The sequence below is a fragment of the Ovis aries genome, chromosome X, assembly GCF_016772045.2.
Source record: "Ovis aries strain OAR_USU_Benz2616 breed Rambouillet chromosome X, ARS-UI_Ramb_v3.0, whole genome shotgun sequence".
NCBI classification, from domain to species: domain Eukaryota; kingdom Metazoa; phylum Chordata; class Mammalia; order Artiodactyla; family Bovidae; genus Ovis; species Ovis aries.
In genome coordinates this window covers 80358994-80386684 of record NC_056080.1, presented here as the reverse complement: position 1 = coordinate 80386684, position 27691 = coordinate 80358994, and the positions used below count along the sequence as shown (strand labels likewise).

Sequence of the window (27691 nt, the reverse complement as noted above, 5' to 3'; positions counted from 1 at the left end):
TGTGTATACTGTTAAAAAATTCAGAAAGTGAATTTGAAGATCTAATTGGCTTTATTAGGCGACTGATAAATTGGGCAGCATTCCCTCTAGCAATGAGAGTAAACTAAATAAAAATTGGGTAAAAGGGAGAAAATAATAAAGATCAGAAATAAATAAACTAGAAAACAGAAAAATAATATAGTAAATATATGAAACCAAAAGCTTATCTTTGAAAAGATTAATGAAATTGATAAACCTCTAGCCAGTCCGCTCAGGAAAAATGGAGACAAGATATAAATTACCAATATCAAAAATGAAGGAGGGGCCATCAATGCAGATCTTATAAACATTAAAAAGATATTAAGGGAATGTTGTATAAAACATATGGCAATAATTAGATGAAATGGAGGAATTCTATGAAATATACAAACTATCAAATTTCATTAAAAAAGAAATAAATAACCTGACTAACCCTATAGTCATTAAAGGAGTTGCTACTGCTAAGTTGCTTCAGTTGTGTCCGACTCTGTGTGACCCCATAGACGGCAGCCCACCAGGCTCCGCCATCCCTGGGATTCTCCAAGCAAGAACACTGGAGTGGGTTGCCATTTCCTTCTCCAATGCATGAAAGTGAAAAGTGAAAGTGAAGTCACTGAGTCGTGTCCAACTCTCAGCGACCCCATGGACTGCAGCCTACCAGGCTCCTCCGTCCATGGGATTTTCCAGGCAAGAGTACTGGAGTGGGGTGCCATTGCCTTCTCCGTAAAGGAGTTGAGTTTGTAGCAAAAATCATTCTCACAAAGAAAACTCCAAGCTTGTATGGCTTCCCTGGCAAATTGTACCAAATGTTATGGAAGAAATAACACCAATTCACCATGAACTCTTCCAGAAAATCGGAGAGGAGGGAACACTTCCTAACTCAGTTTACAAGGTAAGCATTATCTTTATACCAAAACGGAAAACATTACATGAAGAGCAAACTACAGAGCAGTATCACTCATGAACACACATGATGTAAAAGTACTAATCAAAATTTTAGCAACTCAGGGAATTCCCTGGCATTTCAGTGGTTAGGACTCATGCTCTCACTGCCAAGGTCCTAGGTCAGGGAACTAAGATCCTACAAGCTGTGAGGCAAAATTTTTTTTTTACAATTTAGCAAATCGTATCTAGCAATATGTAAAAAGATAACACATCATGGCCAAAAAAGGAGACAGTTTGCTTCAACAGCTGAAAATCAGTCAGTGTAATTGACCGTATTAACAAAGCAACAATTTTAAAAAAAAATCACGTGATCATCTCAATAGCTGCAAGAAAACATTTGATACAATTCCACACCCACTCATGATAAAAAAAACTTTCAGTAAACTAGGAAGAGAGGAAAACTGTCTCAGCATGATAAAGTGTCTATGAAAAACCCACAGTTACTGTCATATTTAATGGTGACAGATTGCTTTTCCCTTATGATCAGGAACAAGGCAAGGCTGTTTGCTCTTATCACTTTCACCCTTCGCTGCACTGGAGGCCCTAACAAGTGCAGTAAGGCACGAAAAGGGAATAAAAGGCATACAGATCAGGAGAAAAAAAAAAAAAAGTAAGACTGTCTTGATTCAGAAAGAACATGAATGGCTATGTAAGAAAAAGTTCTAAGAAATCTGCAAAAACCAGTAGAACCAATAAGTGTTTAGCAAAGTTGCAGGATAAACAGTTAATATCCAAAAATCATTAGTATTTTTATAAACTAACAGCAATCAGAAATTGAAGTTTAAAACTACCATTTACAATAGCATCAAAAATGTGAACACTTAGGGATAACTTAACATATGTGTAAAACCTGTATATCAAAAACGACAAAATATTGCTGAGAGAAACTAAAGAAACTTAAATAAATGGAAAGAAACACCACATTCTTGGGTTGAAAGACTTGTTACTGTTACGATGCCAATTCTCCCCAGATTTATCTACAGATTCAATGTAATAGCAATTAAAATCCTGGCAGGCTTTTTTAATTTTTTGGTAGAAACAGACAAGCTGATTTTAAATTTTACATGGAAATGCAAATTACCTACACTAGCCAAAAAGATTTTGAGAAAGAACAAATTTACAAGATTTATGCAATCTGATTTCAAGACTTACAATAGGGAATTTTCTGGCAGTCCAGGGGTTAGGACTCTGAGCTTTCACCACAGAGGGCACGGATTTGATCCTTTATCAGGGAAGTAAGATCCTCACAAGCTGTCCAGTATGATCCAAAAAAATAAATTACTATCACTCTAGAGGAGTCAAGATAGCATAGCCTTGGGTTTCCCTAGTGGCTCAGTGGTAGAGTCTGCCTGCCAATGCAGGAGATACGCGTTCGATCCCTGGTTCAGGAGGATCATGCTTGTCTAGGAGCACCTAAACACTTCTGCCATATCTATTGAGCCTGTAGTCTAGAGCCTGGACCTGCAACTACTGAAGCCCTCGTACCCTAGAGCCCGTGCTCCCCAACTAGAGAAATGACCACGATGAGAAGACTATGAACAGCAACTGGAAAGTAGCCCCCATTCTCTGCAACTAGAAAAAAGCCCAAGCAGCAATCAAAATCCAGCACAGCCACACAATAAATAAAGACATACATAATTTTTTAAAAATAGGCAGTGTAGCCAGCCTTGGTTTAAGGTATAAGGATAGGCATAGAAATCAAAGGAATAGAATTGCGAGTCCAGAAAAAATAAGACCTACACGCATGTGATCAATTTTCAGGAAAGGTGCAAGGTAATTCAAGATGAAAAGGACAGTCTTCTGAACCACTGGTTCTAGCACAAATTTGTATCCACACAGAAACGAGGAACCCAGACTTTTACCTCATACTATGCACAAGATTTAACTTGAAATGAATCATAGACTTAACTCTAGGAGCTAGAAATATACACCTAGAAGAACTCATAGAAGAATATCTCTGCGACAGTGAATTATTCAAAGAACTTTTGAAGAGGACACAAAAACCCAAACCATGATAGAAAAAAAATATATAAAATTAGACTTTGTCAAACTTAGAAAACCATTTGCCACAGGGCGGGAGAAACTATTTGCAAAACCTTTCTGTTGGAGGACTTGTAACCAAAATACACACAAAATGGAAAGAAAATGAGAGAAAACTTTTAAAAAGTGCCAAAGATTGAACCAAAGAATTCTATATTCTATATTCTTCACCAAAGAATATAGACAACTGGCAAGTAAGTATATAAAAAGATTCTCACCATCATCAGTCAAAAGAAAATGCAAAATAAAACCTGAATAAAATATCACTGAAATGGTTAAAATTGAAAGAGGCTAAAGAAAAATGACCAATCATAGCAAGGGCTGGTGAAGATGGAGAGCAAATGGAACTGTGCTTGTGGGAATGCAAACCAATCCGAGGCATGTAGAAAACAATCTGCTGCTTTCTTATCAAATGAAACCTATTTATCACAGGAGCTGGCTGTCCCAGGGCTAAGGCTGCCTGCTAGAGAAGCTAAAGCATGGAAAGGCTTGCACTTAAGGGCTCAGAGTCACCTTATTCATGAAAGCCCCGAACTGGAAACAACCTACCTGTCTATCAACCATTAATGGAATAAGCTGCTTGTGATCCATCTGGACAACAGAATGCTTCTTAGCAAGAAAGAACAAAGTCCTGATACAAACAGCCATAGAGATGAACTCAAAGGCATCCTGTTGAGTGAAAAAAGCCAGACATGAAATATTGCACATGCTTGGATTCTACGTGTGGACAGTTCTAGGGAAGACACAGATATAGGGATAGGAAAATGCCAGGCTCTGGGTAGGGGAAGGAGACCGCAAAGAGCCATGAGGAAGCTTTCTGTAGTGACGCAACAGTTCCGTATCATAATTATAGCGGTGCTTACACGACTGTATTAGACTTCCCTTGCGGCTCAGCTGGTAAAGAATCTGCCCACAATGTGGGAGACCTGGGTTTGATCCCTGAGTTAGGAAGATCCCCTGGAGAAGGGAAAGGCTACCCACTCCAGTATTCTGGCCTGGAGAATTCCACGGACGAGTTCATGGGGTTGCAAAGAGTCAGACACAACTGAGCAACTCTCACTATCACTTACACAACTGTATTATGTGTCAGATCTCGTGAAGCAAGTCATGAATTTTACTGTATGCTAATCATCCTTCAATAGAGCTGATTTTACAGAGTCATTCCTGGGGAATTCCCTGGCCATTGAGTGGGTAGGACTCGGTGCTTTCAGTGTCGAGGGTGCAGGTCCCACCAGCAGAGGTAAGACCGAAATGATTATTTAATTAATTTTTAAAAATTATGCATTTATTTATGTATTTATGGCTGTGCTGGGTCTTCATTGCTGCACGGGCTTTTCTCTAGTTGGGGTGCACAGGCTTCTCATGGTGGTGGCTTCTCTTGTTGCAGAGCACGGGTTTTAGAACACGGGATCACTAGTTGTGGCGCACAGTATTAAGTGCTCTGAGGCATGTGGGATCTTCACGAATCAGGGATGGAAAGCGTGTCTCCTGCATGGGCAGGTGGATTCTTTACCCCTGAGCCACCAGGGAAGACCTCATGACTTAATGTTTGAAAATTCATCCAGGACCTGGAGAGAGCTCAGAGCCTACAGGGCTCCTAAGCCATCAAGTTCCATTGCCCACCCTCCTCCAATGGACAAACGGGGCTTGTCTCACTTTCAAAATCCCTGCTCACTTTCATTCAGACCTCAGGCGAGTGATCACCCTATCTTTCCATTGTCCCAGCACACACTTGCCCAAAAGCACATCCGCATGTTTGGATTCAGGGCATCTGTGTCCTCAGCCTGACTCCTGGCCCTGCTTCGTCCCTGTCATACTGGTTCACTCGCTGGGACATTACGCATTCCTCCCACTACCAGGCAGGAGCTGCAGTCTGCAATGCCTGCTCCTGGGGGGATGCCCAGTTACAGGCCCTCTCTCCATGTCTGGTGTAGACAAAGAATGTCACCTGCACCTCTGCATCTTGCCACACACAGAAAAGTACTGGATGCAGTCACTTGAGTTGTCTAGCTTTCTTTAGCCGACGCTAATCTTTTGATGTTCCCATGACCCGGTTTTAGTTGCAAAAACTCCCATACATCCTGGCTCTTCCCTTACCTGTTGGGGACCGTCCCTCAGAGCTTTCCGAGAGGCTGGTGCCCCGGGATGCACTCCTCCAAAAGTCGGCCGAATAAAACATACTTCACTTTTGAGGTGTGCATTTTTTTCCAGTTGACCCGAGGTCTGGCTTCCCCTTGGCTTGGCTCCTGTCTTTCCTTACCTCACAGTACCTATCTCCCCTCCTAACCTCAGGAACATCTGCTCCCCTGGTTTTTCTCCAGGCTTTTTGTCACTCTTTCCTTGTGTCCTGGGCTGGCTCCTCTTTCTTGCTCATGCCTAAAATAGCCTTCCAGGGTCTTTCCCAAGGCCTGAGAAATGCCTTTGGTCTCCATTCCTGCTGGGCTCCAAAATCACTGCAGATGGTGACTGTAGCCATGAAATTAAAAGACACTTGCACCTTGGAAGAAAAGCTATGACCAACCTAGACAGCACGTTAAAAAGCAGAGACATCATTTTACCAGCAAAGGTGCATCTAGCCAAAGCTATGGTTTTTCTAATTGTCACGTATGAAAGTGAGAGTTGGACCATAAAGAAAGCTGAGCGCCAAAGAATGGATGCTTTTGAACTGTGGTGTTGGGGAAGACTCTTGACAGTCCCCTGGACTGCAAGGAGATCCAACCAGTCAATCCTAAAGGAAATCAGTTCTGAATATTCATTGGAAGGACTGATACTGAAGCTCCAATACTTTGGCCACCTGATGCAAAGAGTCAACTCATTGGAAAAGACCCTGATGCTGGGAAAGATTGAAGGCAGGAGGAGATGGGGAGGACAGAGGATGAGAGGGTTGGATGGCATCACTGATTCAATGGACATGAGTTTGAGCCGGCTCCCGGAATTGGTGATTGACAGGGAGACCTGGCATGCTGCAGTCCAGGGGGTGGCAAATAGTCGGACATGAGTGAGCAACTGAAAAACCACCACCATCACCTTTTGCCTGCCTGCACACCACTTGGCACAGGACTGCACTTCCCAGGATCTGGGTCCTGTCCCCCTGACCTCTTCTCTGACCTCCGCCCTGGCACCTAGTACCTGGGGGCGGCCTTCTGTGGCCTTCTGCTCAGACACTGGGTCAGGGGAGCTCAGGGCATGCTCCTTGGCCACACATAGAACCTTTCTGCAAATGCAGTCCTGGGCAGGGCAGAGGGGGCTGTGCTGGGGAAGGGGCTTGAGGGGATGGGGAGGGTGTCTACTCAGCTCTGCCCCATGCCTGAGGCCACCTGAGGCTAATCAGCATAGCTCCATGGCTAAGTCTTTCTTGGTGGCTGGGGCAGGGGCCTGCTGGGGCGTCTCTCTCTCATAGGTCTCTGCTGCAGGCAGCAGGACTCTGCCCAGGCTCTCAAGGGGCAGAGCACCTGCAGAGCACCTGGAGTCTCTCTCCAGTCATAGCCACTGGCCTCGGGGTCTCTCTGTCCCTTCCAGAGGTCCCCAGCACTTGCTTCCCTTTACACCCTGGCCTTGGTGTAGACACAAATCCCTCCCCTTGCTTCTTGGAACCCAGAGAAAGCTGGAGGGAGGGGCCTTCCCTGTGACTTTCCCTGGACTCTTGACAACAGGAAACAAGGAACATGGGGAGCAGAGATGGTCCCCGGCCCTGCGCCAGCTCGCCGCCGGAATCCAGCCCTGTGGGGCCCCGTTTGGGTCTGGGCAGAGAACCCTGTAAGGAGATGATGAGGTTGGCACTTCATCACCAGCTGGCTCAAGTCTCTGCCCGTCCTAGAGCCAGGGCTCAACTTTCAGTCACTGGATTCCCATTTTACATAGGGGCAAGCTGAGTCACAGAGAGCTGGTCACAGCCCTCCAGAGTCACACAGCGGGGGAGTGGCAAAGCAGGTACCTCAGATTCCTAGGCCGATGGGGGAGTCCTGGGGACTGGGGTCCTGTGAGGCACACAGGGACACAAGGCAAGAAGAAAGACATACTGAGTGGTGGTGTGTTGTTTCAGTCACTAAGCTGTGTCCAACTCTGTGACCCCATGGACTGCAGCACGCCAGGCTCCTCTACCTTCCACTCTCTCCTGGGATTTGCTCAAACTCATGTCCATGAGTGTGATGTGATGTGAATTTTTCCCAGTGGCTTACAGTTTTCCTTCGAAAAATCTGTTCTATAATCTTACCTGGGAACTCCACTTTCTACCTTTTTAGTAGATCCAGATGGCAGCTGAAAAGTTTTTTCTATGCCTCTGGGTTAATAAAACTCATGTGGTTACAGGCAGAAAGTAAGGATGCTCTTGTTGTTAGGAGGTATGGCTGATGTGTTCAGACGTGTGGCGCTGGTATTCTACAACCGACTCTCAAATAGGAAAAACCATTATAAATACCCATGTGTACTGCGGGGGTGTGGCAGGGGAGCATGTGTACAAGCAGTGTGTGTTTACTGTGTGCTGTATGAATACTGAACATGATGCGTGTGATATGCTGTGTGTGGGTGTGTGGTGTGGGTGTGTGCTGTGTGTGGGCATGTGCTGCTGTGTAATGTGTCTGTTGTGTGCTGTGTGTGGGTGCATGGTATGGGAGTGTGGTGTGGGTATGTGGTGTGGATGTGTGTGGTGTGTGGTATGTGTGGGTGTGTGCTGTGTACTGTGTGTCCTGTGTGCTGTGTGTGGGTGTGTGGTGTGGGTAGGTGTGTTCTGTGTGCTGTGGGTTCGTGGTGTGGGTATGTGGTGTGGATGTGTGTGAGTGTGGTTTGTGTGGTGTGTGTGTGTGGGGGGGGGGTGTATGTATGTGCTGTGTGGGTATGTGCTGTGTACTGTGCGCGGTGTGTGGTGTGGGTGTGTGTGGGTATGTGTGCTGTGTGTGGGTGTGTGGTGTTTGTGGCATGTGGTGTGTGGTGTGTGTGGTGCATAAGGTCGGGTGGACCCCCATCCTAATGTCCCCCTACTGGTGCTGCCAGAGTCCGGCCAGGAGGAGGAGGCCTGGCCTGGGCTGTACCCGGGCCTGTTTGGGAGAGGCCGTTTTGGTCTCTAACCTCGCAGGTCAACAAGGAACACGGACAAACAGGAAGACAGAGCCAACATCAGCCTGGAGTCAGGCTCCGCGCGGTGCAGTGCGCAGGCCACTTCCTGGGGCTGGGCTGGGCCAGCCTGGACTGAGGGAGGCCGGGCCTGTGGCACGAGAGGGCTGGCGAGGGGGGGAAATGATGGGCTGGAGGGGAGGGGGTCCTGGAGGCTGAGGAAGCACAAGGAGGGGGAGATGGGATGTGGGGTACAGAGACTGACAGGTAGCTGCGAGGTGGTAGGGGGAGTCCGGGCTCCCATAGAACCTCAGGGGAGGGAGCTGGCAGGACCTCACTCCACCGCCTTCCCACCCCTCATCTCCGGCCCTCATCTCCGGGAGGCTTAATTGAGGATGGGAGGGGCCTTCACTGGCTGGGGACAAGCCCTCCCTCTGCCTAGTAGGAGCCTCGGGTGCTTCACCCAGGCCCGGAGAGGGGCCAGAGGAGCCTGTCCTGGCAGAGGGGAGTCAGGCTTTGCCACGAGAAAGCTGTGTGGCGCTGAGCCAGTGCGCGTCTCTGGTCACAGCTACCCCACTTTGAAAATAGACACAGTGAACTCCGGGATGGCCCAGAGCTCCGCAGACCCGACATTGTCATAAGGCGGTGTGTGTGTGTGTGGGGGGCGGTATTGGAGGGTCGCCAGGCCCAGCTCAGAAGGTCTCCGGCCTTCTCAGGGGCAGCCTGGGGCCCCAGGGACTGACCTGGGATGGCTCGGGCGGGCCGGGAAGGGAAGCAGAGGGGGCCAGGAGCCTACTTCCCGGTACCAGAGGCCAGGAGGCTCATGGAGGTGGGGGAGGAAGTCCCCTCCTGAGCTGGTCACTCCCAGAGGACTGGCTGGGGCGGGGCCGCCCATGGAAAGCTGATCTGAGCTCTGGGGCTACCTTTACGCCTGCTGCCGCCCAGCTGCCCAGGAGCCCAGGAGTCTAGCCAGGTAAGGGGGATGTAGCAGCCCTCCTACCCTGCCCCCAGCCCTCCAACGGTTCCCTCTCTGGGCCTCTGTCAGGGCAAGAGGTTGTGGGGGGTCTGTATGTCTGCCTCGCTTCTCATGGGCTGCCTGGATGGGTCTTAAGCTGGGTTTGTCCATCTGTCTGATGACCCCTGGCGCTATCTTCCCCCGCCCAGTCGTGGGCGCCAAGGTCTGAGTCTGCCTCAGTGGCCAGACCTCACCAACGTCGATTAGGCTAAGACATACCCCCCAGGACCCAGCCATGGGAATGAACACACACACATACACACAGACTCACACACACACACAGTGTCTCTCTCACACACACACACGATTCACACACACAGTCTCACAGACACACACAGTCACACACACAGGCCCCCACCCCACCACCCCGGCCAAGGCTCTAAGGACCCCTATCCAGAGACTCTGGGCAGCACGGCTGGCCCCTCGGGTGGGAGGCTGAGCTCACAACGTCGTCTCCCCCAGGCGCTCAGGACTCCTGCACGCCCTGCCATGTTCATGGCATCCACCACCTCAGGTAAGCTTCCCATCCCTCGGCGTCCCCAACTCAGCCCGCCTCCCTCACTGGAAAGAGCCAGCCCTCTGGTTCACCTGGGCCTGGGGCTGCCCTTTCCTCCCCACCACATGCAGTTTGAGGCAGTGTGTGGTGGGGGGACGGTGCTGGATGACGTGTGTTGTGCTGGAAGGCCAGGAGCCAGGAAGGAGGAGGCTGGAGGGAAACAGAGGGCCCAGGTTGACAGCGGCCTGGTGCCTGGGCAGAATAGACTCACTGACTTGGCCCTCTGCCCCCACCTCTGCCCAGCTGTGCCCCGGCACCTCTCTCAACCTACCCCAGCAGGCAACGGCAGCGAAGGGGAGCTGTGGACTGCCCGGGACCCGCTGCTAGCTCAGGCAGAGCTGGCCCTGCTCTCCACCGTCTTCGTGGCCGTGGCCCTGAGCAACGGCCTGGTTTTGGGGGCCCTGGTGCGGCGGGGCCGGCGGGGCCGCTGGGCACCCATGCACGTCTTCATCGGCCACCTGTGCCTGGCTGACCTGGCCGTAGCTCTGTTCCAAGTGCTGCCCCAGCTGGCCTGGGACGCCACCGACCGCTTCCGTGGGCCCGATGCCCTGTGCCGGGCAGTCAAGTACCTGCAGATGGTGGGCATGTATGCCTCCTCCTACATGATCCTGGCCATGACGCTGGACCGCCACCGTGCCATCTGCCGCCCCATGCTGGCACACCGCCACGCGGGTGGCACTCACTGGAACCGGCCGGTGCTGCTGGCCTGGGCCTTCTCGCTGCTCCTCAGCCTGCCCCAGCTCTTCATCTTTGCCCAGCGTGACGTGGATGGCAGCGGGGTCCTTGACTGCTGGGCCCGCTTTGCTGAGCCCTGGGGCCTCCGTGCCTACGTCACCTGGATCGCCCTGATGGTGTTTGTGGCTCCTGCCCTGGGTATCGCTGCCTGTCAGGTGCTCATCTTCCGGGAGATTCATGCCAGCCTGGGGCCAGGGCCGGTGCCGAGGGCCGGCGGACCCCGCCGAGAGTGCCGGCCGGGCGGTCCTGCTGAGGGAGCCCGGGTGTCGGCGGCCGTGGCCAAGACCGTGAGGATGACGCTGGTGATCGTCATAGTGTACGTGCTGTGCTGGGCGCCCTTCTTCCTTGTGCAGCTGTGGGCCGCGTGGGACCCAGAGGCACCGCGGGAAGGTGTGTGGCAGTGGCTGGGGCTGTGGGGGCCCACCCAATCTTGGTGCATGTGCACTTTCACCCCTCTCCACCCCTCAACCCAGCCAGCGTGGCCTTCGAGCCCAGGTGCGCCGACCTCGAGGCCCCCTCAGCCCCAGCCCTGATTCCTGCCCCACACAGGGCCTCCCTTCGTGTTGCTCATGCTGCTGGCCAGCCTCAACAGCTGTACCAACCCCTGGATCTACGCCTCCTTCAGCAGCAGCGTCTCCTCCGAGCTGCGAAGCCTGCTCTGCTGCACCCGGAGGCGCGCCCCACCCAGCCGGGGGCCCCAAGAGGAGTCATGCGCCACAGCCAGCTCCTTTCTGGCCAAGGACACCCCCTCCTGAGAAATCGGGGCAGCAGCGGGGGTGGGGGTGCTGCTTTCCTTCTAGAGGCTCCACAGAACTCAGCTGACCGCCTACAAACTGGCTCCACGGGGGCCTGGCCGAGACATGCAGCCAGCCAGTGGAGGTCCCGGGGGCCCAGGGGGCAGAAAAAGGAGGTTGGACCAGAGGCCATCCTTGCCCCCCCGCCATCTTGTCCCCCTTGGCCCTCCCTTCTGACCTTGCCCTCATAAAAACTCTGGCTCATTTTCCACCTGGTGAGTCTCTTTGGATACTGGGGTACTGGAGAAATGAACACATTTTCAATAGGTTTCCCATATTTTTCTATATTTGCTTCTTTTTGTCCCCCTTCTCTACAAGGATGGTATTTTTAAAAATTCATGCATGTTTAATTGCATTAAATGTAGGGGAAGCACAGAGAGATTCTCAGGCCCCTCCTGCACCCACAGACACGTGCACGGATCTGGAACCTACCACACAGGAGACAGGACTTCCAAGATGCAGGTCCCCAAGCCACACAGCCCTGTGCCAAGAAGCCCCAGAAGCTGGCCTCGAGTGCTGGGGGTGCCAAGAGGCTGGGCCTGTACCCACCTTCCAACTACCCTCTCCCCTCCCAGCCAGCCAGAGAACTGGCTTGCATCTGGGAGTCAATGCACAGGATTTTATGAATGGTTGCCAACGCCTGTCAACCCCCACCAGGCTGGCGCCCTCAGCTGAGCAAAGGCACCCGCCACCTACTGGCTGCCAAGGGTGACAACCAGCCACGAGCCCTCACACCCAGGGCCAGGAGGGGCCTGCCCCCTGCCTCCCTCCGCGGCGGCCTCCCAGAGGGGCCCAAGCCAGAGCAGGGAAGGCAGGGGTGAGCTGGAGCGGCCACTTCCTCCTCTCTGCAGAGGGTCACGAGCAGGTATGCTGGATAGGGCCAGGGAGAAGCAAAGGGTTGGGGGCGCCTGGCCGGTTTTGCCCTGGGCTGGGGCAGGGCCTGCAGAGGATGAGGGGGCCCTTCAGTGGGACTTGAAGGGTGAGTCTAGGCCCTGGGGATGGGAGGTCGAGGGTGAGGCTGGGGCACCAGGGCCCCGCGAGAAGCCTTTGTTCTTGCCCAGGCGCCCACAGCCTGGAGGTTTCGGGCTGCGAGGCCCGGGGCTTGGGGAGTTGTTGGCATCCGGTCCAAGGCCCTGACGGAGGGCGGTCTTCCCCAAGAGCTCCTTAAACACAGAGTCCATGGTCTGCGCCACAGCCTGGTGGAGAGGAGAAAAAGGCAGGATGCTGGCACAAGTGGGCCCCACCTGCCTAGTCGGTCCCCTGCCCCCAGGACAGTGACCTGACCCAGGAGTCAGGCCTGCTGATCCCCTGAACTCCTCCGCCCCCTGAAACAAAGTCCTCAGCCACTGCCTCTGTGGACTGCAGTGATTAGCTCAGCCTTCAAATGGGAGCTCCTCCAGCTGGGCCCTGGGTACCCATCTTCTCCCCACTCTCTCCCTGGCAGAGATCACAGCCACCACCCCCTGGCTTGGGGGGCCCCAGTGGGCCCCAACGTCCCAGGCCAGGGCTCCCCCACAGCCCGCCTGGCCCAGTCTACCGGCCACCTGCCCTGGGGTCTCATGGATGCCCTGCCCCCCACACTTGGCCCATGCTCCCCCAGCTACCACACATGTGTGTCCCCAATCACCCCTCTGTTCCTGGTGCCCAGGCCTGCTCACCAGGCCACACCTGGGACATGGCAGGCTCTCTTACTCTCTGTCCCCAGGCTCACATTGTCCCCAGGCTTGCACTGTCCCCCAGGGCTTCTGGCAGTGCCCACCAGGAGCCTACGGAGGGGTGCGCTGGGGCCAGTGGGCACAGCAGGCAGCTGGGTCTCCCCAGGCTGCACCCCATGCCAGGGCCCCATCTGGCACCTGCTCTCTGCCCCCCTGTAAGAACCATGACCCCGCCGGGCTCCCAAGTTCACCACTTCCCTCAGCCACTTTTCCATCTGCCCCTTTCATCTTCTCTGGCTCACAAAGCACCTGCCATGTTACCACCTGTCACCTAGCCTGGCTCTAGATACCAGCCTTGAAGCCTGTCCCATGTGCCGCTTCCCACTCAGGAACCAAACGTGAGGCCTAAATGTGTGACTGCTCTCCCCCAGGTCTCCCACTACCTTGCCTCTAGGCCGGTCCCTCCCTACCAAGCTCACCCCCTTACCAGCCTGCCCCTCTCTAGGCTGGGCTCAGCCAGTGTGTCTGCGATCAGGAGGGTCAGACTTGAATCTCAGGCAGGAAGAGTGGCTTGTAAGGGGAAGCAGAGAACCTACCTCCGGGGAGGTGCACCCCTCTCGCAACGTGGCCATCCCCAGCGCTCACCTTATCCACCTCCACGTGTCGTTCCGGGGATGCTGGGACCATGCAGGGCCGTCGGTACCCGGAGTGACTCCCAGGGATACCAAGAGGGATCTCGGGTGGGGTGCATAGCTCCGGCCTGCAGGGCACAGACAGGGAGCTTAGAGGGGGCCCTGGGGAGGCCCCGTGCTCCCAGGCAGGGGCTTCTCCCAGTCCAGTGCACGGGAAAGGGAAAGAAACAGTAAAACTGGTCCTTGGCCATCCTGCCTCCAGCCTGGGATGGGCAAGCAAGGCCCAGAAAGGGTCTTCCCTGCTTCTGCTCACCTCTGGACAAGCTCCACCATGGGGAGCCCCTCTGAGCTGCTCAGCAGGTCCCCGGTGGCCAGCAGCCCCTGGCCCACCACGAGCTTCTCCGCTCTGGAGATGGAAAGACAAGACACTTGGAATGCTCACTCTGGGTTTGGGGTCTGCAGGGCAGAGGGCATGGTGCGGGTCAGCAGTGATCAGCAAGGCACAGCCTAGGCCCGCAGAACCTGGGACTCGGCATGTGGGAAGGGCTGGAAGCCTGGGGGTGGACGGGGGGCTGGAAGGAGAGCCTCCAAACTCACCCCACAGGCAGAGTGATGTACTTGTGGGGGATGAGCCCCCGCACCCCCGCATGCTCGCCCCGCCACCAGTCGCCCGAGGCCCGCTCATGCAGCCGCAAGATGTCCCCGCGCTGGAAGGTCAGCTCCTGGGCCGTGCGGCCTGTGTAGGCAAAGCAAGCCACGGCCTCCACGACACCCTCCAGGTCTGGGGAGAAGAGATGCAAGTGAGGTGGGGGGGGGTGGCATGGACGCCCTGGCCAGGGACCCTGTGGGGCTGTCCTTCCCCACCCTCACCCTCCTCCTGGGCTGAGGTCCCTGGCTCCAGCTCCAACTCGTTGTCCCCCGTCGGGCCCTCCAACTGGGCATCCCTGTAGTCCAGAGAAGAGCGAGGTGGCTGAGCATCCTCAGGGTGCCCCCTGCAGCCAGCCTCTCTCTCCTGGCGGTGCCAAGAGCCTACCCCAAGCAGCTGGCAGAAGGCGGTGCCATGCACTTCTCATAGATGGGGCCGGGCAGCTGGGCCGGGGCCGGGAAGACCCGTGCAGGCTGGATGATGAGGGTCTGCACCAGCTGGTTGACACGGCCTTGCAAAGCCACTGGGTCCTGCCCAGCAGGGACGGGCAGCAGCGTCGGCCCAAAGCACACAGCCAGGTTGTAGGGGTCCATCATGTTCTCGTCACTGTACTGGGCCAGGCTGGGGGTACAGACAGGTCATAGGCACAGAGCTCCTGGCTCGGCATCCCCGCGCCCCAACCTGGGCTGCCCCCGAGCTCCCCCCCGACCCCTAGAAGCACTCACTGGTTGAGGAAGGTGAAGAGGTACCGCAAGACCACCAGCACGGGTCCAGGCAGCCGGGCCAGGAGGCCAGCCACATGCTCCACCCGCTCTGCCACGGCCTCCAGCTCTGCAGACAAGGCCATCACCCCAGGGAGAAGCCGTGAGCCTGGGCAAGGTAGCCACTAGGGAGTGGGGAGCCCCCCATTCCCACCCCACCCCCAGGCTCCTGGCTCACCTGCAGAAGCCAGCAGCTCTCCAAACAGGTCTGGTGGGAATATGGGGGGCTGCAAGCTCCGGAAGTAGAGTTTCAGCACGCCCGCCACCGAGTCCAGGTCATGGGCAGTGCAGCCCTCCACCAGTGGGTCCTCTCCTGGGAGGGGGCGAGGAGAGAGGCCTGTGACACTGGCTCTCCTAGCCTCCCCACCCCTGACCCCACCTCGCCGGTCCCCACCTCTCTCAAAAGCATCACGGATCTCCGAGATCTGAGGCTGGGCGCCCGACACCCGAAAGATGCCCTCATGCTGCAGGCCTGTGGGAGGATGAAAACTGGTGGGCACCAAGCCTCCTCCCCACCCCAGCCCCTCAAATCTTGCAGGGGGCAGGGATAGGCCAGGGGTGGGAGGGCCCAGATCTCACTCACCATTGAGGTTAATGAAGCGGACACAGCTCTCCACCACCAGGGGCACGGGCTGGCCTGAGCTCTGCGGACAAGGACAGAGTGCCCTCCATGGTGGATATGGCGCAGCCCACCTTGTCACTCACTTGTTTTCATTTTGTCTTAATGCATTCTGTGGTCGGCAACAAGGCTAGGGAGGTGTACGCCCGGTGCAGGTGGGGGGCGCGGTGTCTGATCCCTGGTGCTGTGCCTGACATTTTATCTGTTTCCTGCTATGGAGTGGAAATGCCACCCAACTCTCTCTGCTGACCTCGAATCAAGCAACATCATGAACCTCGGGTTTGTTCACTTAAATAACCTGCCGATTCTTCTGAACAGTGAGAGACTGAATCACATCGCTGCAAACAATAGTGTCATTTCTCCTTTTCTGATCTCTGGTGCTTTCCTGACTTCCCTCTCTAGCAAGCATCCCAGAAGTGGAGCCTGCAGGTACCCATGCTCCTGGTAAGTCCTCAGTTCGTGGTAACTCATTTGGGTTCACGGGGGCCCCAGGGCTGGAGGGACAGCTGAAGCAGGAAGGGGCCTGCACTCGGTTGAAGGGTAAGGCAAGTACCTGGATAAACTTCTCTATGTCTCCCCCGAAGAGTTTCTGGTTATACTGGGAGCTGGGGCGGGGGGCGCGGCTCTTCTGGAGTTTTCTCTGTGTGTACTGGGTCCTGTCGCGGTGAACAGGAGCTGCCTCTGAGGGGAGCAGGCCTGGACACTAGGCTGCCTGGACCCCTCAGCCCAGCCCAACTGGACGCTGGGGCTCGCAAGTTATTCCAGAACCCTCTGGGCAAAATAAGTAGGAAACTAAGGCCACCGAGGAACAAGCAGAGGGGACCCATGAACAAGGATGGGTCCTCAGGACAAACTGGTCCCTCTCAAAGGACTCACCAAGTCACCTCCCGGTCTTCCTTGTCACCTGGGAAGGAGAAAGGGTTGGTGTGCCTCTTGGGCCAGGAAGTTTCTCAGCACATGGCAGAGGAACAGGGCAGCCTACAGGTGAGGGCGGCCACAGGACAAAGAGCAGGATGGGGGCCAGGACCCTAGCTGGCTTCCTTCCTGTGTGCCCAGCACCCTCTCTGGCCAGGGAGAGGCTGCAGGAGGAGAGCCACACCATGGCTAGGCTGCTCCCAGCCCTGGGGGTGGCGAAGCAGAGGCCTCACCTCGCTGGATGGCGTCCTGCAGTTTCTCATGCTTAGCCTGCAGCTTGGCAAGGATACTCCGTCCACTCAGGTACTCCTGGAGTTTCTGCCAAACCCCCAGAAGAGCCCAAGGCTTTAGTCCTAGCCCCGGCCCTCCCTGGCCCCCACCACCCACCCGCCCTCCTGGTCCAGCACCACCTCCCCACCGTGATGTAGAAGGTCTCGGTCTCCTGCTGCTGGCCCCGCCGCCGGCCAGCCTGCCGAGCCCCCGGGTCCGAGCTGGTGGACTTGAGGGACTCGGTGGACAGGCTGGCCTGGAAGGAGTCGAGCATGTCGCTGTCTTCCGATGCCACCACCTCCAGCAGGGCCTGCACTGTGGCCTTCAGCGTCTTATTCACCTTGGGAGGGGATGGCACCCAGGCAGAAAGAAATGGGGGAGAGATGAAGAACAGGGAGGCCGAGTCAGAAGGAAGGGGAAAGGGAGATCATGGCCATCCAGCTCTGTGTGTCCAGGTCCCTGTCCCCACACCTGGGCCAGGCCATCCTGTACCTCCTCTGTCTCGATGGTCTGGCGGTCCAGGCGGCTCTGGATATTCTGGGCTCTGGGCAGAATCTCATCCCGCAGCTCCATCTCAACCCGAATCTCAGCAACCTGCAGGGTGCAGCATTGGGTAGGGGGGCAGTTAGGGTCACACCTGAGACACCAGGGTGGGCTGTGCAGCAGGCTCAGAGGTTTCTGGGGCTGATTTTCACTGCCTTGGGGGCTACTGCAGAGGGTCACCAGCCTTGACACCCGGTCCAGCCAGATCTGAAGCATGGACCCCTTCTGAGAGGAAGGCAGCATACACTCATGAGCACTGAGACTTATGCATGGATGTCCTTGCAGCGCTGCTCATAATAGCCCAAAGGTGGAAGCACCCCAAGTGTCCAGCAGCTGATGGGTGGATAAGCAAAGGGTGGTGTCTCCATAGAGTAGAATATTATTCAGCAGTAAAAAGGGAGGAAATTTTCATACATGTTTCAACACTGGTGAGCCCTGAGGACATTATACTCAGTGAAATAAGCCTTTTGTTAAAAAAAAAAAAGGACAAATAGTATAAGATTCTACTTATATGAGGTGTCTAGAGCAGTCATGGAGAAGGCAATGGCACCCCACTCCAGTACTCTTGCCTGGAAAATCCCATGGATGGTGGAGCCTGGTAGGCTGCAGTCCATGGGGTCACTAAGAGTCAGACACAACTGAGCAACTTCACTCTGACTTTTCACTTCCATGCATTGGAGAAGGAAACGGCAACCCACTCCAGTATTCTTGCCTAGAGAATCCCAGGGATGGGGGAGCCTGGTGGGCTGCCATCTATGGTGTCACACAGAGTCGGACACGACTGAAGTGACTTAGCAGCAGCAGCAGCAGCAGCAGCAGCAGCAGAGCAGTCAAGTTCATAGAGACAGAAAATCAGATGGTGGGGGCCTCGGGCTAGGGGAGGGTGAATGGGGAGTTAAAACGTCTAACAGGGACAGAGTTTCCATTGAGGAAGATGGAAAATGTTGGGGGGATGGCTGGTGGGGATGGCTGCCCAACCATGTGAAGGTCCAAATGGTAAGTCCCATGTATGTTTGCCCACAATTATAAAATTTCTATCCAGGCTCTAGGAAACGCTGACGTGAGAAGACCCACCCCCCTCAAGCCCACATAATAGGCAGATCACAAGAAACTGACTCTTTGGAAAGGATAAATCAGAGACTAGTCCTGATGAGCAGGCACAGCAGCCACCACCATCTGTGCCTCGGCATGAACCTGTCAGACATAAGGAACGTCACAGAGCATCAGCATCACACAAAGCCACTCTCTGGCCATGGTGGCTAAAGATAAAAACAAGATCACATCATCAGCATGTCCGAGCATGAACCAAAACAAGAACTTTGTCCAAGCCACAAAAATTACCAAACCTCCCGCTGCATTTCCCTCCTCGCTAATGACTGCTCTAGCCTCTTTCTACTCACTTTCACCCCATCTTCTTGAGAAGATTTATTAAGACACAGAATCAGAGGCACCCCTGCCTCTTGACAGCATCCAAGTGAGAGCCGAGCCCCTCCCCCAAGTCCTTGAAGTTCTTTCCAGCAGCTGAGACACCTCCAGTTCCCCGTGCTGAAGGCGAGCATCACAAAACATTCCAAGTCTCTACCCAGCCACCCTGTGGGGAAAACCACTGTTGACAAGCTCTTCTCACACACACCAAATACCTAATCTATCTCTCAGTGCCTCCTCGGGAATAGGAACTGACAGCCAAGAACTGGCAGCAGTTTGAGGGACAGCTCTAAAGTAGAAGATATAGGGACTTCCATGGTGGTCCAGTGATTAAGACTTTGCCTTCCAATGCACAGGATGCAGGTTCGATCCCTGGTCAGGGGGCTAAGATCCCACATGCCTCAAGGCCAACAAACAAAATACAAAACAAGCAATACTCTAACAAATTCCATAAAGACTTTAAAAATGGTCCAAAAAAATCTAAAAAAATTAAGTGGAAGACAGAGATCAATGCAAGAAAACAGAAAAAATGTAGGGGACACGGGAATATCAAGAAAAATGATAAGCATTTCAGAAAAATTTGAGAATATACTGTATCCATGAAACAAGAACAAAGGGCTATTTTAAATAAGAACATATAAAACAAACCAAAACTGTTTTAAAAAACTTATGAAAGTAAATTTTTAAGAAAAATTAAAAAGGGGTGGGCAGAGATAAGTCAAAAAGATCTCTAACAGAACAGAATTAAAAGGCATAGTGATGGGACTTCCCTGGTGGCCCAGTGGTTAAGAATCTGCCTTCCAACGCAGAGGATTTGGGTTCAATCCCTGGTCTGGGAACTAAGATCTCACATGTATGCTATGCACCGCAGTGCTGAGTCCTCGAGCTCTGGAGTCCACATGCCACAAGTAGAGAAAGCTCTTTCATGCCACAACTAAAGACACAATGCAGCCAAATAAAGTTTTTAAATATACCTAAATAGTATTAATAAACACAAAAGTTGTAGTGATGAGAAATAGGAAAGATAAAAGATAACGAAATTAGACAACCCATGAGGTTCAATATCCAATTACAAGAATTCTTGAAAGCAAGCACAAATTAAATTAAGGGACGGAAATTACCAAAGGAACAATATGAGCTCAAAACCTTAAGACTTAAGTTTCTGTACCGACAAAGCCCATGGGTGGCCCAGCACCATGAAGACAAAAGGATCCCCAAGGCATATCATTATAAAATTGTACATGAGGGAAAGGGCCTATCCTAAAAGCTTCAACGAGAAAAATTACAGGTGACAGACAACAGTGGAGAAATCTGAACAGCGGCTGAACTTCTCACCCACAATACTACTGAAAGCTTGGAGGGATACTTTGAACATTCCAAAAAGAAAACGCTTTTCAACCTTGACTTCTACACCCAGGTAAACTATCAACCAATTTCAAGAACAGAATACAGGCATTTTTTCCCAGACAGTCTAAGTCAGGAAAGTATGGGGGAAGATGTCCATGGAAACAATGTAATAAACCAAAACAGAGGAAGACACACGATCTGGGCTGCAGAGGGTCTAATGCAGGGATGCTCAGGACAATGGGGAAAGAAAGGTCCTGGACTGTGCCGGCCTAGAAGTCAATCAAGGCCTACAAGCTGGGACTGCATGGCTCAACAGCAGGGCTCTGAAGAGAAAAGATTGCCTGGTGTGGTGGAGACAGATGGTGGTGATGTGGGGTGGAGCCCTAATCGTCCATGGAAGGGGATTGTAGGGCCTCTGGCAAGCTGCAAAGCACAAGCAGCACCTGATGCATTGTCTGCAGCAGCAGCTAGAAGACTGGGAAGTGGCTGCATCTGGGGAGTGGGAATCAGGAACAGGAAGGGTGGGTCACAGAAGGGCGGTGTGCCCTTGAACGCCTTGAGTAACCTTTGACTTTATCAGATATGACTTTGGTCAAAATACAAATGAAATAAGCAAAAAAAAGAAAAAGGTCAGTGGAACCCCAGTCCATGCACAATCCAGTGTAATCCCAGTCCATGCTCATGAGGATAAACTGGTAAAGGAGAGTACAGCTCAGAAATGCATAAAAAGGTACCCTAGTGAGGAATTCCCTAGAGGTCCACTGCAGGGGGCACAGGTTCTATTCCTGGTTAGGGAATTAGTGTCCCCCATGCCACACGGTGTGACCAAAAAAGAAGATGCCTAGTTATATGCTAGTGTTTGCATGGTTTCTTTCCCTCCCAAGTTTGCATTGTGAAATGTCTAAAGCACACAGAACCACCAAAAGAACAGTATACGGGCAGCTGTCTACCACCAACAAGCTGGCCTCAAAATTGCTGCCATGCTGGCTATGTTTGCCCTTGTGGGGGATGCTGTGTTCACTAGCCGTACCACATAAGTGGGTTGGGGAGGTCTGCTTGCTTCAGTGCAAGTGCAGAAACTCCCCATTTGCCTTGAGGCCACTTCTGAGAAGTGGCATTCAAGAGGTTTGGTGTCTCGGCAAAGGGAAGGAAATCCATTCCACTCAGCTGCCATCACAGTGAAGATAAGAACACAAAGAACCATTTTCCTGAAGGCTGGGCTGAGACCCTCACCTCATCCCCCTCGTGGGGCTGGTAGTCGAAACGCAGTGGGGGACAGAAGGCGATGGCGTGCACCTCTAGCACCTTGGCCTTGTCACCTACGGGATCCAGGGCATCCACAGCCTCCTCCAGGCTGCCCAGGCCCTGCATCTGGGAGGCTTGGATGCGGCTCTCTGCAGCCGTGTAGCTCCGGAGCACTTGGCCCAGGGCCAGGTGGAATCCTGTGTCACAACACTGGGGGACAAGCGAGGACACGGCTTGGGAGGGCTCGGGGCACAGGCACCCGGACCCCCCCGGATCCCTCCCCACACCCTGCACTCACATCCATCAGGTCCATGACATCTCGCAGGTAGTAGTTGCTGACGGCGGCGTTGACGCTGGCCAGGCTTAGCAGGTACTCATTGCGAGCCTTTGTGCACTTGAGTTTGTGCTCCAAGAACTTGGCATGACGCTGCTCAGGATCACATGAGCCCCCAGGTCATCTACATGGCCAAATCCCCCAACCCTGCCTCCCGTGTACCCACCATCCTCGACACATACTTCCCACCCCTCTCTTCCCCATTTGGACAGCTCTCCCACTATCCCACTGGGCCCCTCAAACTATGTAGCCCAGAAGTTGAAAGGTTCTTCATTCCTAAACCCTGCCAGCCTCCACTTCCCCATCCTTCCTTCAGGGACCACCTAGAACACGTGTCCTCCCCGCTGATCACTCAGCCCCCCATCCAACGTGTCCCCTCACTCCTCTGAGATCTCCCAGCACTGTATGAGGTGAGGATGGGTGGGAGGAAGGAACCCCAGGCTTGGGATCACTATTTTGCCAGCTGGGTTTGCAGGGAGGGGAGCATGTGGGCTGTCCCAGACCTAGAGACCGTTCTCCTGCCCCCTGTGTCTACCAACTGAGACCCGGGAGCCCCCCCCGCCCCGGCACCTCCCCGCTCTGGCCAGAGCCAGCCCTGCTTTCCTGATCCACACACCACCTCCCTGCAGGGCCCAGTGAGGGTCGAGGACATGAAAGGACAAAGGCCAGGAGCCAGAGCCTTTGGACACAGACAGGTTCCCCCCAGGCCCACCTTCTCCACCAGCCGCCCTCCCTTCTTGATGGAACCCTTGCGGAGGGGCCCGGACTCGGTGCTGGTGGTCGTGGCAGTGGCGCTTCGGCCTGCCCGCTTCTCCTCCTGCCGCTCTGCTTCACGGAGTTTGGCCTCAGCACTCAGGCTCTCTGTGTGGTAGACCTGATAGGTCTTCTTGGCCTGCAGGGAGGCCCGAGGCTAGGCAGCCCTGCTCAAGGCCATGGCCACAGTCAGCCCGCCCCGTCCTCCTCCCAGCCCGTCTGGGACTTGGGCCTTGAGCACTTGACCCAAGCCCTCAGCACCCGGGGCAGGGAGAAAGGGCCCGGCTTGCGATCCCCAAAACCCAGGTCTCTCCCAGGCACCTGATCCTCCTCCCTGAGCCTGGCCCCGGGAGAGGTGAGGTGACGGCCTCCCTGTAATCGTGGGCTCTCACCATCTGAAGCTCTGACACCACCTCCAGGAGTTCCTCTTGCAGCTGTTGCTCCAGATCCTTACTCTGGGGAGGAGGCGAGCTGAGTGCCACCCTGCCCCAGGGCAACACCCACGTCCATCCCGCCAGCCCTCAGCTCAGCACTCCAGGCTCCCACTGGCTCCCTCCGGCCTCCAGGGCCTTCCCGTCCTTGACACTTGGGCTTTGAGCACCCATGGGCTGCCCTCGCTGGATCCTGGGGTCTGCCCGCCTCCCAGGCTCAGGGCAGGGGTCTTGCCTTCTTGACCAGGCGCCCCACATCCTCAGCAATGTAGCTCAGGCGCTGGGCCAGGGGCCCGCCCAGCACCTCGCTGAGGGCCGTGCTCTCCCGGCTCTGCTGCCGAGTCTGCTGCAACAACACAGCCCAGCAGTGCAAGGGTGACAGCAGGGACGGCTCCTTCCTGGGGGTGGAGGGGTGGAGATGGGGGCTCAGACCGACCAGGAGCGGGCATCGAGCCTCCCCTCCCCCCACCTTGGCCATCCCAGCTGCCAGGCCCCAGGACCCACCGGAAGCTCTGGTGCTCCCGACTGCTGCCCCCGAGGCGGCCTCCGCGGCCGGAGAAGCGCTCCACCAGCTTGTCAAGGCCTCGGGAGTACTCGAGCTCAACCTCAGCACGGCGCCGCATGAACTCAGCCAGCTCCTGCAGCAGCTCCCGCCGCAGCTCACCCTGCAGCTCCAGGCAGCGCAGTTGCTCGCCCAGCTGCCAGCGCATCTCTGCAGGGTGGGAGGGCAGCTGAGGCTGGGGCTGCGGGCCCCCTGAGTCTGGGGAGGTGATGCTGGCCCCGGGGGGAGAGGGGCCAGTTCCGGGCTCGGCAGTCCAGCTGGGCTCCAGGCGGGCCTGAGGAAATGGACCTCCTAGTGGAAGCTAAGGGGAACCAGCCAGGTGGGCCAGGGCCCAAGGAACAGAAAGGCCATTCCTGGGACCATGGGCCAGGGCCAAGACGGAGTGGGGCCCATCCCTGCCAGGCACCAGTCATGTGGCCTTCCCATGATTCCCTGCTTCCTGGAAAGCCCCCAGTGGCTTCCCCTGCCACTTCCGGCCGCTGGGGTGCCCAGGACTCCAGGCAGGGCAGCCTCCTCGATAAACTCAGGGACACACGGGGCTGCGCAGGGCTGGGGCCGCCACGGCATTCTTGCCAAAAACTTGCAGCCTCGGGAGCTGGAAACCCGGGCCTCGGCCCCCAGGAGAAAGGGCGGCCTCACTGCAAGGGCCAGGCCGGCCAGCGGGGGCTGACCGGTGACAGAACTGAGGCAACGGGGCTGATTTCTGTTCCCAGTACTAACTCCCGATGACCCAACTCCAGGGCACCCCAACACCACCTCTCAGCAGAGAGCCACACCCAGGGTCCTCACACTGCTGGCTTGTGACATCTTATCGCTGGCTTGATTTGGCAATGCTGCTTTCCCCACAGAGACCCAAAGCAAAGAACCACCTCAATGAGAATGACAAGCTTGAGTAAGCCACTGGCAAGCCCTGGGCATCCCAGGGAGAGAAGCCCTGTATCTTGGCTTCTGGCAAGTGGGTCACCCCTCTACTAACAGCCATCCAGATGCCAGGGGTGGGGAGAGGGCATTAACTGATGTCTTCATTCAGCAGAATGTTGATTATACACCTAGTGGGTCTAGACTCAGAGACACACTTCCTGCCCTCCTGGAGCTGGGATAGGAACAGCGTGGGTGGGGGGAACAGCGGGGGAACAAGGGGCAACAACGCAGAGCAGGAGGTGGCATCAGGGAGGGGTTCTTTTAGAGGAAGGTGGTCAAGAACAAGCAGCTTTGGAACACAGAGCTGAAGGAAGTGACAGAGGGGCCATGGAGACATCCAGGGGAAGAATGTTCAGGCAGATGGCACTGTGAAGGGTGTTGCAGGCAGCATGGCTGAAGAGAGCCGCGCCAGTGGAGGGTGGCAGGGGGAAGACGGCAAGAGAGAGGGCAGCCACAGCAGTGGAGCCAAAGGGTCCTGCTTTGCTCTCAGGGCCCACTTGGGCCCTCAGAGCCTGGGCAGGGGTCAGGTGACAAAGGAAAAGTGCCCAGCCCCAGTGGCCACTACTGCACCCATCTAGGCAATAGAAAATTGGGGGTTTCGACCAGGAGCCAGAATGAGAGGAGGCAGGAAGTGGCAGGATCCAGGGTGGCTGTGGGTAAGGACTCAGTACTGGTACACTTGGGACTTCTGTCCCATCAGTGCCATCCCAGGGGGGTCTGTGGGGCCTGCGGCAGTCTCCATGGGTCCTGCCTGCCCAGCACTCCCGTCTCCTCCTCTCATTTCCCATTGGAGAAGGTCCCTTTCCTACTCTCAGCCCCTGGGTCTGTCTCCCTGGCTCCAGGCACCCCAGCTGTGGCCCCTTCACCCCCCTCCACTGCTGGGACTAGGTCAGTGATAGGCCCGGGGGCCACCAAGCCCATGCTTTCACTGCAAACACTGAATGGGAGCACTCTCTTTCCACGGAAGAGTCAAGCTGGGTTAATGGAAGCCCGGGTGGGCGGGATTGCTTCCTGATGGTGAAACTGACACCATCTCCTTACACTGTCTGAGGCCTGGCCCCAGGGGCTGACTCAACTCCATGGGCCAGCTGGAGTGGGCTCTCAGCCACTTGCGATCATGAGACTATTCACTGAATCACGGTAACATTTTTTCAGATAAAAGTCAATTTCATTTCATTCCAAGAAAGAGCTGAGGTGTCCTGGCTTGCCTCGCTGTCCACTGGCATCTGCTTGCCCTCCTGGAACAAAGTTCCCTGGGGACCTATCATAAGTGAGTAGTGCTCGACGGGCCAGCACACCAAAATGTTCATTTCTTCTTCAGTGCAACCAAGCCTTGGCTGAGATCCAGCAGACCTGGTATCAAGCAGACGTGAGTCGGCAGGGTCTGAGCACAGCTGGCACCTACCTAAATCCCCAGGCTCTAGGCCGCAGCAGCATCCAGCTCTCAGATCTTAGCTGAGGTGTACTCATCAGGGAACCCTTCCTGCCTCCCCATAAACTAGGTCTGGCCCTCTTCCCATGCCCTTTTTGGACATCTGCGCTTTTCCTTTACAGTGGTTTTCATCATAATTGAAACAAGTTGTGTGATAAGTTGTTTACTATATGTCTCCTCCACTGTGAGCTGTATGAGAGCAAGGATGGCTTCTCGTGTGCTCCTCACTGTATCTTCAGGGCCTGGCAGAGAACCAATGTGTACAAAACATCTGTCAAAAGGATGGAATCCATGTCTGCTTGCATTGCAGAGCTGGGACTGGGCCCCAACAACACTTCCTGTGAGCGAGGCATTCAGTCTCACTTCTGCTGACAAGCAAAGCAGAAAAGACAGCCTCCCAAACCATGACTGTGCTGACCTTTCAGAATTTTGGGTGTTGAGATACTGATCCTCTTTTTGTAGCATAGTAGGAAGTTTCTTTGGCGGGGGCTGGAGGGCGGAGGAGATGGGAAACAGAAGCTCAAGTCATTAGACGCCCACAGCAGGCGACGAACATCTAAAGACAGCCTTGCTCAAAGCCCAATCTTTTTGGTGTGAATGAACTGACACATATCTGCCGACTGAAGGGTTTCCAAAGTTCTTCAGCCTCATGACGTTTGGGGGATACAGGCTGGGATCGCTCTCTCCATCTGAGGGATGATGCAGCAAGGCCTGGAGAGCTGTCTCGCCATGCACAGTCACATCAAGCTGGGTCTGGACAGCAGCCCACCTTTACCAGATGGTAAGGACTCATGCACACTTTAGTGCAAATTGCTTGCATCGCAGAATTACATTGGACTCTCCACCTCTGGACTGGAAGGACATTCGAGGTTCATTTTCTTACACCTCCTAGGACCTATGGTGCTGTGTGACCATGAGCACACTCTGAGCTGTGTCTCCTTCATCAGTAAAATCAAATGATTGAGATACCAGGAAACTGCTGGTGCTTGGATGTGGCTTTCTTCCCTTTGCAAGAGCCACCACACCCTGAATAAGACCCGGAGACAAGCTGTTGACTAAGAGTTTGCAAGGCTCATTTGCATGCGACTTGCACAGAGTGTTTATCAGAACACAAACAGGTCTGCTCTGCAGTTCACCATTCGCTGTGCCAGCTGGACTCAGAGTGGCCTTCAATTCGGAACCACCTCAAGGCCCAAAAAAGGGCAACCAGGGCTGGGCTATAGGACTGGAGTGGTCTTAGGGTAAAGCCATCACTAATCCACCCACTGAAGCCCGCGGACCCCCTTACCCAGCCCCCTTCAGCAAAGTCAAGGTGTTCCACCTTCTGGTGGCTAGAATGCCACTTTTTGAGGGAAACCAGGTGCCCCCCTTTCCTCCTCGGGCTCCTGAGGGGCAGGGAGAACCTAGGAGAGCAGAGCTACTAGGACAGGAATGGAGCGAAGGAGGAAGGAAGCAGGACCAGTGGCGGTTGAGGCCGAAGGGGCGTGAGGAGGCGGGCAGGGGGCTCAGGTTCCCTCCCCCAGCCCGCTCCGGAGGTTGCTAGGGGTGGGCCTCGAGCCCCGGGCCAGCAGCCAGCACATTGCAAGCTCTCCCACGACCTTTAGGGTCTCCGGGGGGGAAAAGGGCCAGGAGCGCCCAGTGCCCTCTCACCTTTGACCTGCGCCTCATAGTCAGCCTGCGGCCCTCGCTCTCGGCGTAGCTTCCCATGAGTGGCCATGGCCACTGGGTGGCCGCACTGTTGAGCCCGGCTGCTCCCACGCGGCCGTGAGCGGGCCAGGCGCAGGGACCTGCGGGCCGGCAGCCAGCACCCTGCGCCGGCCCCGCCCTGCCCCGTCCCGCCCCCAACGCGGCTCCTGGGGCGGGGCGCCCCAGGCCTGGCACTGCCCACGAGGGTCTCGGGCCGCTGTGGTTCTCACTGTGGCTGGACCTTGCCGTCCCCCCACCCCAACTCCGGGCACATGGGGCACGCCCCCAGGCAGCCTTGTGCCCCAGGTTCAGCTGCCAAGCAGCCAGGGTCGCTGTGAGAGCCTCAACGTGCCCGACAAGCT

General features: G+C 55.0%; 2 protein-coding genes across 4 annotated transcripts; one reads left to right on the top strand and one right to left on the bottom strand.

The window, feature by feature from the left end:
* Positions 1-6415: 6415 nt before the first annotated feature.
* On the top strand, positions 6416-11363 carry AVPR2 (arginine vasopressin receptor 2). Of its 3 annotated transcripts, NM_001199793.1 has the most exon segments (5): positions 9557-9581; positions 9867-10613; positions 10615-10631; positions 10634-10748; positions 10908-11113. In NM_001199793.1, coding segments are annotated over 5 exon segments (1110 nt in total).
* A 53-nt stretch (positions 11364-11416) lies between these two features.
* On the bottom strand, positions 11417-27422 carry ARHGAP4 (Rho GTPase activating protein 4). Its single transcript, XM_027962975.2, has 22 exons — positions 27294-27422; positions 23233-23440; positions 22964-23126; positions 22690-22752; positions 22257-22436; positions 21509-21637; positions 21199-21420; positions 17143-17244; positions 16799-16990; positions 16614-16698; positions 16342-16369; positions 16019-16121; positions 15430-15490; positions 15241-15318; positions 15025-15159; positions 14811-14916; positions 14473-14706; positions 14310-14383; positions 14037-14220; positions 13753-13845; positions 13453-13567; positions 11417-12348 (listed from the first exon to the last, which is right to left on the bottom strand). Exons 1-22 carry the CDS (start codon positions 27358-27360, stop codon positions 12115-12117), a joined length of 2856 nt encoding a protein of 951 aa, XP_027818776.1. The 5' UTR covers positions 27361-27422; the 3' UTR covers positions 11417-12114.
* Positions 27423-27691: the final 269 nt, after the last annotated feature.

Excerpts from the sequence above, each read along its gene's own strand:
- AVPR2 (XM_027962757.3), top strand. The coding sequence starts at position 9,557 with ATGTTCATGGCATCCACCACCTCAG. Across the intron at positions 9,582-9,866 it reads CATGGCATCCACCACCTCAG|CTGTGCCCCGGCACCTCTCT; the intron begins GTAAGCTTCCCA and ends ACCTCTGCCCAG. Across the intron at positions 10,749-10,907 it reads CCCAGAGGCACCGCGGGAAG|GGCCTCCCTTCGTGTTGCTC; the intron begins GTGTGTGGCAGT and ends TGCCCCACACAG.
- ARHGAP4 (XM_027962975.2), bottom strand. The coding sequence starts at position 27,360 with ATGGCCACTCATGGGAAGCTACGCCGAGAGCGAGGGCCGCAGGCTGAC. Across the intron at positions 16,370-16,613 it reads GCAGGACGCCATCCAGCGAG|GTGACAAGGAAGACCGGGAG; the intron begins GTGAGGCCTCTG and ends TCTCCTTCCCAG. Across the intron at positions 13,846-14,036 it reads TACATCACTCTGCCTGTGGG|AGCGGAGAAGCTCGTGGTGG; the intron begins GTGAGTTTGGAG and ends TTCCATCTCCAG.